Below are 17,928 nucleotides of genomic sequence, written 5' to 3' on the forward strand. Positions count from 1 at the left end.
CAAGTGCGGTTAGACCGGTGTGGTGTAACCAATAACACTTGGTGCTCCTGCTCCCTGACCTTGCACAGAGTCTGTACAAGAAGGCTCCTGGGGGGGGAAGGTGTGCTTCCGCCCATCCCGCGGCCAGCTGTGCGCAAGGATATCCGTGCCGAGGGCAGGGACTATCAAGCGGGCAAATGGTGGTGTTACGGGAGGTGAACAGGTTTTACCTGGGCCTACCCGAACAGCCTCCAAATGAGCTGGACTGCACGGGGGTGGAGTCGCCACTCTCCACGAGGCATAAACTGGCGAGAAAGCACGTCGGCTGTCTAGTTCAGTTTGCCCGGGGTGTGTGGCCTGCAGGGAACGAGTCACCTGTTGACTCCACCGGAGGAGGCGTCGAGCAAGTTGTGTTTAGCTGCTGTGTGCGAACGCCACCCTGACGATCTGTATTCGCTACAGCTATAGTGCTGTCCTCGGAACAGCACGTGTATGTCTCGCACGAGAGGCCGTAGCCTGCTCAGTGCAAGTAGCATAGCCCACAACTCTTGGCAATTGATATGCCAGCGCAGGCGGGGGTTCGTCCAACACCCCACCTGCGTGCCCGTTGCACACTACACCGCACCCCTGCAGGGAGACTTCAGTCGTCACCACGACCTGCCTCATAACCTGCTCAGAGGGACCTGAGTCCGTCGAAAAAGTCATAAAGACTAGGGGTTATGGTGCGTCGGCAGCAGGGCGGCATCACCATGCGCCTGCTGCCGGTGTGCCACGCTCTCCTCGGAACTCGACTCTGAAACCAGTGTTGGAGCGGTGTCATGTGCATCAACTCGAGGGGTATTAGCCCGCGAGGACGCCATGTGTCCCAGGAGCCTCTGAATTGTTTCAGGGGGACCGCTGTCTGCCTAAAATGTTCATTTCAGACAGTTCAACACTGGTTGGGCACAACTGCGGACAGGTGTGCCGACATGGTGACAGAGTTGAGTTCCATACCGAGAAAGAGGACGCTCTGCACTGGGGAGAGCTTGCCCCTCTCTTGGTTGACCTGGAGTCCCAATCGACCTAGGTGCCGGAGCACCAGGTCCCTTTGTGTACATAACAGATCTCGCGAGTGTGCCAAGATAGGCCAGTCGCTGAGATAGTTTAGTACCCGCTCGCCTTCCTCCTCTCAGGGAGAAAGGGCGGTCAGGGACAGACCGAAAGGGAGGACTCTGTACTGATATGCCCGCCTCTCGCACGCGAACCGTGGGAACGGCCGGTGTCGAGGAGGATCGAGACATGAAAGTAAGCGTCCTTCAGGTCGATTGCCACGAACCAATCCTGACACCTCATAGATGTCAGGACGCGCCTCTGTGTGAGCACCCTGAATGGCAGCTTGTGAAGGTGCTCTGTTCAGGGTACGCAGCCTTTGGGGGCAACCCGCCGTCTTTCTTGGGAACGATGAAGTGCGGGTGGTGACCCACTGAACATCTTGGTTTTGAGGGACGAACTCGATGCCTGTTTTGCCAGAAGGGTGGTGACCTCTACCCGAAGTACGGAGGCGTCCCTGCCTCTGACAGAGGGAGAGATGATGCCCCGAAACTTGGGTGAGTCTCTGGCGAACTGGATCGAGTAACCAAGACGGACCGCCCTCATTAGCCAGCGAGACAGTGTGGGCAGCTCTCGAGCTCCCAGGGACTGTGACAGGGTGACCAAGGGGACGGTCTGCTTCATCATTCCCACGGGGGGTGGTTCGTCGGCTGGCGGAGCTAACCATGTCGCGGGGAGTCCCCGGAGGGAAGGTTTTTGCTCCGCCTGCTTACCTGCCTGGCGGGACAACGGCACGCACTGTCGGTTTGAGAGTGGTGACGGCTGTCGTATGTGTACGACCTCACGCCTCGCCAGGGTGTGAGGTCGGTTCGCCGAGCACAGTCCAGTGGAGTGTGCGATCGGCTGCAAGTAAACCCGGGGAGAACAGAAAACTCAGTGAGTAAGTGGGCGCCAAGCCCTAACAAGGGCCCGGCTTTGGTGACGAGGCAGGAGTCGTCCCGTACCGACCGATCAGAGCCGTGGCTGTGAAGGTTCGGGCCCGATGTTGTTCTCCCTGGGGTCTTCCCGTCAGTGTCCCTTCTCGCGAGGAGGTTGCTGACGGGGTGTAGGTTTCCCCCTCGACCTCTGCTTCCGGGGTGCCGCCTGTGGGGGCACAGGAACCGGAGCCGATGCCGAAAGGGTCCTGGGTTGCAGGGAAGCAGACGTCACGTGAGATCTCGGAGGCCTGTAGGCGGCCGAGTCGCGGCGTGAAAAAAAAATGTGGTTAATTGCCACTGTCTGCTTCGCCGTCAAAAAACTGCTGAGCGCAGTCCTCGACGGTGTTACCAACAACCCACCCTGCGAGATGAGTGCATCAAGAAAGCGGACTTCCTTGCTGTCACTCTTCTGCACAAGGTATAGCCGGGGGTGTCTCTCCTGGACCACTACCGTGGACATCGTCCGACCCAGGGCCCGTGCCGCCGCCTTAGTCGCCCGTAGAGCGCTGTCAGCGGTGGCACGGAGATCCTGCATTATACCCGGGTCGGCCTTACCCTCGTGGAGCCCTCTCAACGCCCTGGCCTGGCGGACCTGCAGGATGGCCAAGGCATAGAGAGAGGAGGCAGCCTGGCCCGCAACATCGCAAGCTTTCGACACCAGTGATGCCGAAGTCTTACGTGTTTTGGACGGTAGGAGTGGTCGATCCCCCCCCCAGGTGGTAGCCGTCCGCGGCACAGGTGCACCGCAGGCGGACGTTCCACCCGGGGGATCTCGACGCAGTCCTTGGCTGCCTCACCATCGAGGGAAGTAAGGGAGCCGGAGCTGGTTTCACTGGAACGGTCCGTGAGTGGAGCGTTCCAAGTTTTACACAGCTCCTCATGCACCTCCGGGAAAAACATGGCACCCGGGGTGGGCGCGGTTTGCACCGCGCACCGACCTCGGGAACCACGCATCCCCGGGTTAGCACGGATGACATCACTTCTGCTTCCTCCTGAACTCGACCGCTGGGGGTGGAGTTTGGATTCGGCAGAGTCGGATGCCAGTCTCCCTCCGATGCTGCGAGCGACATCTCATCTACGTCACACATCGTTTCCGAGTGTGTGCGTGAGGATCCGGACGGTATGCCACCGCCGGTTGGGGAACGTTCAGAAGAGCGAATCGGGGTGCGATCGGCCCGTGAGCACTTGGCTGGCGGGTTTACGTTCGCAGAGTTCCCCGTATCACTAACGCTGCTAACGTGGGTGGTCATCGGGGCCGTAGCCACAGATGTCACAGCCCGGGTAGCAGACGAAATGGTGGCTGGTTCCCGTAGGAAGACAGCCACCCGTGACCGCAACTTCTGAATGACAATCTGCCCGCAGTGCAGGCAGATGTGTCAACGAACGCTGCTTCAGTGTGCTGGACGCCCAGACACCTAATGCAGCGATCGTGTCCATCCCCCTCCTCGATGAGGGTGCCGCACCCAAGAGAACAGCGGGACATGCCGCGCTGGAGAATGCTCAGTCAGTCCTGAAAAGGACTTTTAGAAAAAATCTCTAACACCTCCGGAACCGCCGAGACGCCCAGGGGAAGGTCGCTGCAGGAAGGGACGATCCGCTGTAACACGTCGTAGCACCAGCGTGTAGTTGTAGAGGATTGAATCCTGAGTTGTACTCATGAGCGATGGCTCTGAAGAACAAAAGGTAAGTGAATGCTGCACGCCGGCCTCCTTTTATACCGGATTTCCGGGGGCGGAGCCCGGCATGCAAATTGCATTCGCCAAATTTCATTGGCCTTTTCTATAGTAGTCAGAGTTGATTGGTTCTCAAGGGCGAACCCCATCTGTCGTTCTCGACACAACGTCGAGAGACCGACAGAAAGGGAACTAAGCAGAGCTAGGTCAGACGTCAAGATTTTTAATACAAAATGACTTCATTTCTGTCCGTTCTCCACACAAACCTCTGATATTTCCTCAGAAGACTTGTAATATAATACTCTTATGAACCCCTGTTATTGTTTTTAAGCTGGAAAGCTTCAGTCCCCTTTAATCGTAATCATGGGGGGGACATAAAAACAATAAGCACATTCTTCTAAATGTCTTCTTTTGTATTTCCCAGAAAGAAAAAATCCTCCAGTCCATGTTAAAGATGACATGTTTAGTATCCTTTCTCCAGTGAACTATTCCTCCACGCTACACGCTGCTTGTTGAACAATGTTACCATTGAGACATGTCTGCTGAGGTCTGAGAAAACCCGTCATCGGAAAAGCCAGCGTGTGGGACAGGGGGGCAGTCCTTGGGGGTGTTTCTTGAGAAAGGACTGGGTTAGCATTAGGAAGACAGTGAAGGATGATTGAGTGAGTATGATTGATTTGAGCACCACACAACAGCAAGTAGTTCCAATAATGTTCCTCACGGCCAGAGTTCATAGAGATGGGCCACCATCTGTGCATTCATCACCCAATTATCACCGAAACTGTCCAATGAAAGACCCAACTTTGACGTGCCTGCTTAATCCAATAATCTGGAGGCAGGTGGTAAACGGCCCATCTGATTGGCTGACCCTGAGTTGAGCGCACATGGTAATAATTGGGTGTATCAATGCACTAATAGTTATAATTAGACACACAGAGAAGCTGTCGGGTCAGTTGACCAAGCTAACCTTTAGCCAACATCATGACCATGGGCCGGACACACACACATTTAAAGGGAGAGTCACCCCAAAAATCTGACATCATTTACACCCACTCTCAAGTCAAACATGTATGAAGGAAGATATTTTGAAGAACGCTTCTAACCGAACAACATTGGCCCCCATCGACTTCCACTGTATGGACACAACACCACAGACACCTTTCTCAAACGAAAGAAACTCATACATGTTTGGAACGGCATCTGGCACAAGCGTTTTAAATTGTTATCAGTTTGTTGAAAGGTTCAATCCTGTAGCCAAACACGCTTACAAGTGCCAAACATATACACGGTGACCCTCACACTAACACCAGTGCTGTTTACACAGACCCGAGAGGGCAAACAGGCTGCGGATTTTACGAGCCAACATTCACGCCTGTGCAGCTGCGCGCTGTTTGTTTGCGCCGCTCGCAGCGGTCGGTCGGGCTCGGCAAACACAGAGCGAGCGCGGGATTGTGAACGATAGAAGCTATGGAGGACTGGAGCGAGGCGGCTGTAATTTTAGGCAGGTCTAGAAATGAGCCCCGTGATCGGGTTACAGAGTCGCGACCGCATGGCCGTCTCCCCGGAGAGGATCAGGTGAATTCCCAGGATAGGAGCGTCTCAAAAGGCAGACACTCCAAATTTAATTATAAGCCTTAAAGAGGATTATTTAGCTCCGCATGAGAGACAGACAGATGACTACCTGCTCTTTAGTCTCACATAGCCAAACCGTTGACTTAACAGCACCAGGGACCAAATTATGGCTAAGAACCGCCCACTTAGACAGGAAGTTACTGTCTGACCGATACTATGAGAAAAACGACCACTTTGCTTTGTTTTTATGTGCCGGCTAGAGGCGGGTTTTTGAAAACATATTAAATTACAATAACACAACCAGCATGGTAAAATAAACATTTGACCTGACCGTGTCAAAGTCTCCACAAAAACAAGAGATGTTCATACCATTTGAATCAAAACTCGAATAGCACACTGTAAAAAAATTCATTATTGATGAAAAATTAAAAGAAACCTGATGGAGTGAGGTTTTTGAGTTGTCTCAACAAGTGTTTACACGTTCAGGAAACGTTTCATCTTCTCATTTATGCAATGCTGTTTTTTTATTAACTTTTCAAAACTTTGTTTAACATTAAAACATTTGTTAGGCCAAATCTAATTGAGCAAACCTAATATAAAAAATTGATAAATAAAAATAAATCTTTGTACAAGTATACTGTATTTATTTTAAATACTGATAAATATCTCTTTAATAAAATATATTTAATAAATGTAAAATTATTCTCTGTACACATAAATATAATACATATTTTAAAGATATATCAATAATATCTTTCTTATTAATATTTTGTTGATATATTTGATAAAATATACAATACATCTTTTCTATTGCTGTGAGGATATTCAGAAGTCATATTTTTAATCTAACAAATGCAATACTGAAAATCACATAATTCAAGTCAATAAATTCCAGTAATCAGTTGATCCTTGCATTGACTGTGGTAACTTCTAGTGTCTTTCTTTTCTGTCTCTATACCTTCATCCGTCCGTCTTTATTTCGTTTCACAGGCTCTTACCTGGGCAGGGAGGCGTACTGTCGCTCTACATCTTCGTAGCGGGGTGCTAGTCTGGGGTCGGGGTGTCTCACCGGCATCTAGTGAAGGGCAAGAAGAGATGGACAATGAGCTGAGGAGGTCACACGACACGTCAAAGAACACTGAACTGCAACACATCAACTGCTTTGAAGGGGTGGGTGGGTGTCAGGGTTAATAAATGAAGAACAACATTTACCATCACCTATAAATCAAAGCAACTTAAACACATAAGTGCTTAAACCATGAAATATCTCATAACCCATCAAACATATCAGAGAAAACACCTTAATACTGTTGCCAGTCACAGTAGACACTTGGAGGCCACACATTCAACACTCATCAGTCAATTGTGTCACGGTACAGTTCACAAAATGTGAGGTCATTATTTATTCACCCCATGCCGTTCAAAACACAAAAGAAGACATTTTGAAAATGTCTCAGTGGTTTGTTGGTTATACAACGGAGGTCAACGGGGGCCAATGGTTGTTTGGTTCCCAACATTTTTCGAAATAATATCTTTTGTGTCCTGCAGAAGAAAGAACGTCACACAGGTTTGAAACGACATGACGGTAGATAGTGAAAGTTTTACATTTTTGAGTGAACTATCCCATTAGACCATGAATACATACAGGATATAACAAAAAACATCGATGTAGGGATAAACCATGGCCATTTTCACATTTATTTGTACATTTATTCCCCCTAATTTCTGCTAATTATGTTAATTTCTGATCCTGGTGTGCCTACTCCACTTTCACAAACTCTCCTACTGGCCATGACAAATTGCTGTAGAGCTCATTATTTAACATGCAACCAAGTCATTCAATTCTAAATTACAGATCAGCGCCAGGCCGGTTACTTTCACCTTCCCCCTGAAATACCTGCTGTGACCTGTAATCAAGCCATGAAAGGCAGTGCGAGGTTTTGACAAAGGCTTCTTATTGGGGATTTAGGACTGGGAGTCATGGGGAGGGGCATCAGCCAGATCCCAGATTATGTTTCTGAAAACAGGATGGAGTCTAACCGGCCTCCAACCCTTCTAGACTAAGCCCGACTCAACTCTGAGGAAGATCCAGATTAACTGTGTTCATTACATTAGCAAGATGAGCAATCTCTTAAAAGACCTCTGTCTAAACCTTTCTCATTCAGCATGCAGATTTAGGGCCATCTCCTGTTTCGTTTCTCTAAAGACCTTTAAACTGGATCTGTTTACACTATTTCCAATCACGCTGTTTACACGGCACATCTTTTTAATCAGGATTCTAAAATTTTGTAATCGTTTCCCTTCCCTTAGATTCTTCCAAACCTGTATAAATTATTTGTTTGAACACAAAGAAAGATATTTTGAAGAATGTCAGTGACCATATCGATTTTTACCCCACTTACAGCCATAGCAGGGAAAATAAATGGGGGACGAAAAACGTTTGGTTACAGACATCTTTCCAAATATCTCCCGTTGTGTTAAGCAGAACTAAGTTATACAGGTTTGGAACAACCTGAGGTTGAGCAAATGATGACAGAATTTACATTTTTTGGGCGAACTATCAGTTTAAGACTTTTATTTTCAACATGTAAATCTCAAATTGTTACCAACACATTTTTTCCTTAAGATTAAATCAAACCAGATTTATTAACTAATTTAAGTGCTGAAATAATGAAAGCAAGTCTTATCACGGTAAACATAGAATTTTTAGCAAATATATCTTGTTATAATTGTTGTTTTTACTGCAAAACAAGACCGAAATACACATTCGTTTTTCTACACCAAGCCTTTATAAGGCAGCGAGCAATTTAATTTTGAAGAGACTTTCCTACATTTTTCTTACAAGTAATGTCTTGCAGTCTTCTAGTCCTCAAAAAAAATGACAGAGAACTGTGACTCCGAGAATTGTACCCTGACACATATAGTCAATTTAATAAATTATGAATACTGACATATAATCCGCGAGGAAATTATTCCAGTAGATTAAGCAGGGGTCTGATAGATGAAAATTGGGGCCATTATGGAAAACTGGCTGCTTTTCCGAGAGCAATATGTGTGAAATTGTATCATCTGTTTCAATGAGCTGATTTTAAATACACGGCTCGCTGTGCCGTCACCCCTCTCTCCACTGTCCTCATAAACGCTGCCCTCCTGCCTGCATATTAGCCACATTTTTCCTCTCCGACTCCGAAATGTCTTCAGGGCTTCAATATATGAGATGAAAGGACGGGCTTATATCACCTGGAAAAAAGACTAGTTCAGGGAGGAAGTGCTTATGAAATGTCCAGTGTTTCCATCACACGTCTCACTCTTTCAGTATGTGCATTACCTTCTCGAGATGCAATGACCTCAACAAGTAGCATAGAATTGGGCGTCTTTGAATGCCGATGACGGTTAAATTCAGAGCTGAGATTACTATCGTGTGCCTGGAGGGTTAAAACTGAGAATTTATCTCCAAATGGACCAGACATCATTTTTGGACTTTGCAGAAATACTCGTTTATATTTGGTATCGAAATATATTTTAAAAATCTTTTCCTAAGAGAGAGAAATATCTGTCTAGATCTAGCCCGGCTGTAATGACTGCAGTGATTTGCTTCATTATTTGGCTTTGCCCTCACATTCACACCATGCTGCTAACTGTGTCCACACGCTGCCCTCTCGCCATCTGTGCTTTCAACTCTACACCTAAGCAGCCAATCCATGCTGACCAAAAACCAACCAATGAGGAGAAAATGGACAAACTCACAAACACCTCACACCGCTGAAACGAACAATAGTTCATATTCAGTTCATACTCCTGTGGTCAGGAACCATATGAAGACCTCAGTGGTTTCCTTGTCTAACAGGTGAGATGATTTGATCTTTCCAAAAGTGCTGTGACAGTAGTTAAGTCTGTGTGGTCACTGGAAGGTTGCTGGTTTGATTACAGCAAGAATTGAGTCATCACAGCGTGAGAACGGCACTTAACCCCAAGATGCTGCAGAGCAGGGATTTTCAAACATTATGATGCCAAGGACCCCCAAATATGATTAAACTTTCGTGAGGGACCCCCGTTTGTCAAATATATATCAATCTATATTTTTTTCTGTGTCAAGAAATGTTTAAAAATGTGTTGGATAAATAGTAAATAGAATATTATAAAGACAACACATTGTTTTTAAACCTAAATAGTCGCAACATTTTCACTTTAAGTCCGAAAAAAGAAACCAAAGTGAGAAAAACTCACTAGAATGATTCAAATATAGACAATTCTGGAAACTATCCATAGGAAGAAAAGCAGAAAAAACACTGTGTTTTTTTTTAAATTTCTTGGGGACCCCTTGCATGCTTCTGGGGGGCCCCTGGGGGTCCCCGGACCCCTTTTTTGAAAACCCCTGCAGTAGAGAGACCGTCCGTGTACTAATTTCATGAAGCCCCTCTAGGCCCGACACCATCGTTCCATCAATCGCAAGCAGCATCGCAAAGTTGCATGGTAGGAACTAAAGTTCTAGAGCTGTGGTTAGGAGCACCGTCGCTTATTATTATGACATGTAGAGTTACATTCATGAAGCTTTTGGTCAAAGAAAGCAAGCTACACGCAGTGCATTCCATATCCATCATTCTAAAGATATACAAATTAAATTTTACATATTTCAGTTTGTCAAGAAAATAGAATTGCTGCTGTTTGAAAAGTGTGGATGCGCATGACCTGTGGGCTCTATGACTCTGGGGAATCGCTGGGTGGAATGACGTAGGAGGAAACTAAATAAGAGATTACAAAAATAGAACTACAAAACTAGTCAGTAAATGCAATCTATGTTATATTACAGCAAGATTTTGACATTTATTCCATCTGAACGTATTTATCAGTAGACGATGTCATTACTCAACCACCTGTGAGGCGTCATTGATTGTTGAATCAACTTGGTTCAAACAATTGATCTCCTACAGAGCTACTACGGTTTCGGGAAACAGTCGTAACTACATCATTAACTTCCCCAACGATGCATCAAACTATGGTGGTAAATCATCAAGTTATGTTGTTGTTTGGGAAACGCACCCCAGGTTGTGTGGTAATGTATAAAGATTCATTGAGAGAAAGAGAATTAGATTTTTATTATGCAGTGGTCTGTGTTCTGGCGTCTTGTCTACTGTATACATAAAAGACATACAGTCTGAGGCTACATGCTTATATCATGACCAAAGTTACGGGTTATATTCAGTTTTTTATTGTTGTTTTGTCGATATTTTTTAACTAGCTTTTATTTTTAGCTTTTATTTCAATTTTAGAAAATGTTCCATTTCATTTAGTTCATTTTGCTATATCAATTTTATACATTTTGATATTTAAGTTTAAATTTTCAGCTATTCACTTAAACTAATTGAAAGTTCAACAATAAACTGAAGTATAAGCTTTTCAATTTTAATATTTAGGCCCGTATTTTTGTTTGATTTGAATAAACAGAAATGCTTTAATAGATTTAGTTTTAATAAATTAAATTACTGATTTGAAATTCTATGTGCCATACCAAAGTTCATAAGTTACTTCCTCAATTGTAAAAATGACAACTGATGAACAAAATACTTCCACTTTTAACTGACTAAATAAATGTAAAAAAACAGCGGCGACAGTTTGAAGTAGCTTGGCAACCCTGGCTGATATATTCTCAGCCAATAATGCAAAACTCAAAGCCAAATAATAATTAAAAACACGGAGAAAGCACAAATATTAGGTTAAAGAGTAATTAAAACCTATGATTCTATATTAAAGGGACAGTTCACCCAAAATGAAAATTATTATTAAGTAGGAAAAATTGCTCTTTAAATTACTTACTTGAATACAAAAGAGAATATTTTTCAAGAATGTAGGACAGCAAACAGTTCTGGGGAATTTTTGACTTCTATTCTAATTTTTCCTACTAAGGTAGTCAATGGTGGCCAAGAACTGTTTGGTTACAAGCATTCTTCCAAATATATTTTCTCTATGCCCATCAGATCAAAGAATTTTATTAGGTTTTGAACAACTTGAGGGGAAATAAAGAGAGAATTTTATTTAATTTTTGGGGTGAACTATCCCTTTAAATGTAGCATTTTGAGCATTGACTCACTAAACTCTAGACTCACTCTTAACTCACGTTTCCAAATGGCAATTTTGAGCAATGCTGATTAAGAAGTAGACTAAAATGAGGTCAAATATCCCAGATAAATTATCCAAAATAGTGCTTGCGATAAACTTAGTGCTTGGGTTGTGGCTATGAAGCTTTAAAAGAAATGCCGCGCTCTAGATTCAGGTAAAATAAATCTGCCACTGTTCACCTGAAACGCAAAAAAAGCTTCTCAGTTAAGACCAAATAAATCCCCTTCATGTAGTCCGGGATGCCAACTGGGAACAATACACCTGGCCAAGTGAAATTGAAGGCCCGCAAAGGTCCTTCAAGGTGTAGTTTCTCTCAGTGGACCCTGGGAAAAAGCGACCCACCCAGAAATGTATTTTATCCCATGCGCTGCAAATAAGAAGCAACCATGCATGCAGGATGCAAACACTGTTACTAATCTGCCAAAAAGCAAATGTTGTTGAAACATGCCTCATTTCCCATTTTTCTGAAAACCACTGAATACATAAGTAGGTGTGTACGACTAAGTTAATTTGTATGATGGTATGTGCGTGTAGGCACAGGCAGGCCGGTGTTTGTGTGGGGTGTGTGTGTTTGCGCAGAGGGCACTGCGGGTCTCCCACCGGAGAGCGTGTATCCATCCCCACGCTCCGAGCTGCAGGCTCATGCATATGGAAAAATACACCGATGAAATCAGTATGATTTTACAGTTCACTGCCGGCAAGGTAAACAAACAAATGAATGCGATGGGAAGAGAGGTGGTGGATGGCGCGCTGAAAGGCCAGGGTGGGGTGTGCTGACTCACAGCCTTAAGCACACATCACCTCTGGCCTCATTAGACACGTCCCACCTGCCAGCGCCATTGTATAAATCTACTGATCTGACTGGGCAAACTCTCACACGAGACATTATCGGGAGTTCGCCCGAGCTGGTCACACTCACGGGCTGCAAATGGCACTTGTTAAATGTTAATAACCCATAAATGGGTTTATTCACAGAGAAACCTTTTGCGGCAAAGACTAATCTGTCCTTTATACTCTCTCTCTCCTGACCAAGGTTATGTTGTGTGATCCTCAACCTCCATAGCATATGCTAGTTACATAACATCTATACATTGACAATAAATTGCTCTGTAAATACATGTCAAATGTCTACATCAATGATTGATTTATGTGGAATGTTTATGCTAAATATGAATTTTCACAGTAAGAGACAAATGCATCTCTGTGTAAAAAAACGTGACCTCGCTTGTTTCTGCTTTAGGTTTAGCTTTAGTGTAAGTACTTGATGCACTTTGACAAATCGTCACTTTGGATTTTTAAGGTTCTATTTTTGTCAAAATGAATTTGTTCACCTAGTTTTATTCTGTGACGACTTGCATCATGTGATGTATTTAACCTTTTACTTTGTTTAGAAAACAAAAATGTACCAAGTCAAATGGAATGCAAAAACATTGTAGCAATATCTCAAACGTATTTATTGGCGTTCTTGCGCAATATGGCTGCCGTAGCATCATCCAGGTGGATGTTGCAGATTGGTGGAGGAGGTGGAGGAGATTTCCTCCCCTTTGATGTTAAGTGCTATATAAATGTAATTTATTTAATAAAACTGCTCAGAATGCAGATAGGGCCTTAGAATTCCAAGGTGAAATAATGTCCCGCACCATTTTCAGTTACAGCACAAATGCCAATGATTTACTGTAACTTTCAATTTGATAATATTATTATCTATCATGCAGCTGTTCATTGGTTAGTTTTCTATTGGATGCTGTAAAGAAAAACCAAACAATTAGTTTAGTGAAAGACAGCACAGGCAAAATTTCTAACATTTAACAAAAAATACAAATGATACAAAATTTGACCCATATTATATATAGTGATGTTAAAAAATAAAATAATACCAACAACAAACATAAAAAATAACTTCAAAGTAATCATAGTTCTAGGATCTACAGTATAACAGGTCCAACTTCAGTTTTGTACAAATGCCACTCGGCTTAAAATTCTGTTACCTAAAGTATGCAACAAATCACTTTTTGTGATGTTTTTATTCACCATCCTTAAAGGGATAGTTCATCCAAAAGATCTGTCATCATTCACACTCTTTCAAGTTTAAACCTGCATATATTTTGTTGTTCTGATAAACACAAAAAAGAAATTTGGAAGAAAGTTTGTTATCAAACAGTTCTGGGGCACCATTAACTACCATAGTAGGAAAAATCTGCTCTGGTAGTCAATGGTGCTCCAGAACAGTGCAGTTTACCGCATTCGTCAAAATATCTTCTATTGTGTTCAGCAGAACAACGAAAATTATACAGGGTTGAAAAAACTAGAGACTGCTCAAATGATGAAAGAATTGTGATTTTTGGGCAAACTGTTCCTTTCACTCTGAAATGTATTCAAGATATTTTATAACAACACTGCACATAGTAAAACAAAGATCTCTGGTCACCATAAAAAGTTTTACTTTTGTATAGACTAACTAAATAATTCAAAACAAACATCAAAGTTTCACTCGTATCCCTAACCTGACCGATTATATTTTTTAGCAATTTACTGCAAATATCAACAAACTTTATTCCTAGAGCCCCTTTCAGGCCCCTTAATAACTTCACAACCTCCCCCTAAATTTGTTTAAAAAAAATCAATCAAAAAAATCGTTTGGGTCCCAACTTAAGACGTCAAAACAAGTGTGTGACTCTGGCTGGAGCTCAGCGGACTGTTGAAGAATCGAGCGCCTGCTGTACTCCGCCCAGGGTGACTGTGGGCAGCAATAAACACTGCGGCGTATGACTGACAGAACCGCTGGGTGATGTGTGTGTGGGTTTAGCCATGTAATGAAGGCCATTGGGACGGCACGGTGGGAGAGCAGGCGGTTCTGTATCGTCCGTCCCGCTCGTCCCCGCTCCTTCAGAGCTAATGGCCTACAGAAAGCCATTTCACGGCGTGCCGAGCAGAGGAGAGGAGAGATGAGAGGGTAATTCAGGCGGAAGAGACTGACACTGGCCGTCGTAAAGCGTCCTCTCCAACCTTTCGCTCTGTGCACAACCCATGAGCCATCAGCACCATTACCAGGACCTCCGTTTGCCCCGACCCAACCATGCTGAAACTTATTTCGACGTATTGACATGGGCCTAAAAAACCAAGGATTTGCAATATATGTATGTATGTTGGATTAAAAAACAAAAAATGTAAGGTGAGAGTTGTAATATGTACATTTGATGTAATATGAATTCTTTTGGTGCAAAGGTGTACTTTTGGCATGACATCTTGGGAACATTTTGACCCCTTTTTCTCACAGCGCAGGATGGCATGAGGGTGAGTAAATACATTTTTGAGCTTTTCTGTTAATATGTAGATGGCGACGATACAGCAAAAATCTTTACCTGGAGTACATGAGGTTTGAGATTTGAAATGCCTTAAGAATGAGAATAAAAATCTGCTATTTTGTGGAAAGTCATATTTAATCTAAGACACCCTGTTCTAGCATGTGAATGACTGGAGTAATATTAATATCTGCATTGATAAATAGGGTCTATTACTCTGTCACGTTCACAGAACACAGACTGTGACAGGGAAGCATAAAAAACTCCACTGCAGACAGCTAATAACATAAAGCTCCTTTGCAATTTGTTAAAGTGACAGTACACGCAAAAACTAAAATTCTGTTATCATTTACTCACCCTCAGATTGTTATAAAGTTACTTTTTCTGCTAAAGACAACGGAAGAGTTTTGGAAGAATGTCAGTGACCAAACAGAGCTCATCCCCCATTTACTGCCATAGTAGGGAAAATAAATACTATGGGAGTCAATGGGGGATGAGATCGGTTTGATTACTGACATTCTTACAAATATCTCACTTTGTGTTTAGCAGAACAAATACATGTATACAGGTGTGGAACAATCTGAGGGTGAGTAAATGATGACAGAATTTTCTTTTTTTGGGTGAACTATCCCTTTAAGATCTGGCTTTCCTTTTCAAAAAAGACAAGCCTTCATTGAAAAATGAAAACTTCAGAGTTTCTGCTTGTTTTTCATCTGACTCCAGAGTTTTGTCATCCATCAATACCTTGTGCACGAGTGCCAACCATTACTTATGCTCAGACGTCTGATCGCTTTCTCCAGAGGATGTGCATTATTGGACACGCCGCTAACCGAAGGGCAATCGTTTATTTTCTGTGCTTCTGATCATATAAATTCAGACACCACTCCAAACATGCACCACTTCCTTCTGGGAGCCTCAGAGTGAGGGAGGCACGATGAGAGATGAGTCGGGACCGGGAAGGATGTCTCAATCTGTGCTTGGACGTGAGAACAGAAGATGGAGCTGGCACAGTGATGCAGACATAACCAAAAGATGCGTGAGTCAGTTCAACTCCGTGGTAACTTGGTAACACTCTCAAGTATGGCTTAATCTCCAACAGTGTATCTTAACCCTACTATCCAAATTTTGTATCAACAACATATTTAAAATTATTCATAAAATCTGCAGTATTTTTTTCCCCGCAATAGGACCACACCAAAAAGATTAGATTAGCTAATGTGCACACATGTTTTTTAATAAAATAAAAATGACTATGCTTTTTTGAGAGCAGAGGTTGTGAAAAGTAAATGTTCCCTTTGCACAACTCCACCTTTAAGAGTTGTCATTTTTGACATTTATTTATTTTGGTGCGCAGCCTGAAAAGTGGAGCCGAGAAGTTTCAATATTCAGCTTGAGCTCTTGTTATTAAGATATATCATGTGATTTAGAAACACAACATGGAGGAAACCTAATCAAAAGAAATGCACAAGGAAATGGTGCATATATATGCATACAACATGCATTACTTTTATAAAATGTATGAATCATATGTGAACGGTTTTAAAAAATATTTGTACGCCATGATTTTTTTTACAGTGATTGCAAATAAATTTCTCATGTGTATATGCGATGTGTATACACGATTTAAGGTTAAAAAAACGCTGTATTTTCCACATATCGTGCATGTTTGTATCTCCTCTTTGATCCACCACTCTGAAACACACAGATTTTTTACGAAGCTCATCGCTCTGAAGAGTGAGGTATTCTATGATTGGCCAGTTAACCACTGCGTAGTGATTGGTCGAATACTGCAAGCATGTGACGAAAGTGTAACGCCTCTTACCATACTTTGAACATCTGGTTCCAAAGCAATTGTACTGACAAGTTCTCCCACCTTTCTTGCTTAAATATTTGGGCGGTCTAAGTCAACTCATACCGAGAACTGACATAGATTTGTGGGGGTGTGGTTACACAAGGCGTTTCAGGAAGGTCTGGGTGAGCATTCGCTTTTAGATAGAATGCATCTTTTGTTCTCACACTTTAATTTGTCCAAATTGATGTGTCTATTACATGCATGTGCAACTTATCACACACCAAAGACACAGAAAAACACGTGTTCTTATGACATATGACCCCTTTAAATTCATTTCTTCTCGTTTTTGTGTCATACTTTTAAGGCAAAAAGTGAAAATGGTGCACAACCACCAACTATTATGTTTGAATGTCAACCAGAAATTGGCACTTATAGGGATAGTTCACACAAAAGTTTTTAATCTGTTACTATCTAATTGTTCCAAACCTGTATGCATTTGTTTGTTTGAACACGTTGAAAGATGTTTGGATGGATGCTTGTAACCAAACAGTTCTTGGACTCCATTGACTACCATAGTAGGAAAAATTCAATGGTAGTCAAAAGTGAACTAAGATGACTAAATGCTGTAAAAGTGTTGTTTATTGTTAGTTTAAATTAGATAACGCATGAACTAATGTTAAATGGTATCCTACCATATCTCATTTCACAACATCACACCAGTGATGCTGCCTTCACATGCTCTCGGAAATTTGATAATTCCCATTTCTGATGTCATGATTCCGAGCTGGCCAGATTCATGCTTGCGAGAGTCTTGGGAAAATGTTATATGGTAATAGTTTCCAACCGTACATCCTACTGTATAGTTTTACAAGTCAGCTTGCTGACTATTCCGGAATATTGTAGAAATACAAGCTATTTTCGCAGTGTAAATAACATACAGTATGCTTCAAATGGGGACGAGACAAGGCAATGAAAACCAATAAATCATATCAGTCACAGCAGAAGTCCTTCTCCCATCCGCCATATTGATTGTGTAAGGCCCGCCCACTCGGGAACTCGGGTATCAAAAGTATTTCCCAACTTCCCTGTGGGAAACGCGACATTCTAGTGCGTCATGTGCAATTTTTGAAGGTTGCATTAATACGACTTTTATTATGCAGGTAACTAATAATATCAACATATACAACTCCATCTGAATGCAGAATTAGCTAAATATTTGATATACTCTAGATATTTTTCATGTCAATTTAGTAAATAAGCAATGCAATGCATCACAGCTTGCAGTTTTATGTACTTTGGCAGAGATTCTGGGGCTTGTAAGCAATGCACTAAATAAGATAACGTAATTACAGTTTACTCTCCTCCTTACTTTCTCATGGTACACACCAAGCAATCTGGTCCTGGGCAGCAGATCGCAGCGTGCCGCTGTAGCTCATGACACTGATGAACACTCTCTCTGACTCTATCAGTGAAACACAATCAGTTCT

General features: G+C 43.0%; 1 protein-coding gene across 4 annotated transcripts in view; it reads right to left on the minus strand.

Moving 5' to 3' along the window:
- The window catches only part of pard3bb (par-3 family cell polarity regulator beta b), a 303,484-nt gene that overhangs the window by 12,352 nt on the left and 273,204 nt on the right, over positions 1 to 17,928 (minus strand). For all 4 annotated transcript variants that reach the window (XM_056755104.1, XM_056755105.1, XM_056755103.1 and 1 more), the window contains one exon: positions 6,229 to 6,305. In XM_056755104.1, the coding sequence (XP_056611082.1) occupies positions 6,229 to 6,305 (77 nt within the window). The remainder of the gene's footprint in view (positions 1 to 6,228; positions 6,306 to 17,928) is intronic.

Source organism: Triplophysa dalaica, chromosome 8 (genome assembly GCF_015846415.1).
Source record: "Triplophysa dalaica isolate WHDGS20190420 chromosome 8, ASM1584641v1, whole genome shotgun sequence".
Taxonomy (NCBI): Eukaryota; Metazoa; Chordata; class Actinopteri; order Cypriniformes; family Nemacheilidae; genus Triplophysa; species Triplophysa dalaica.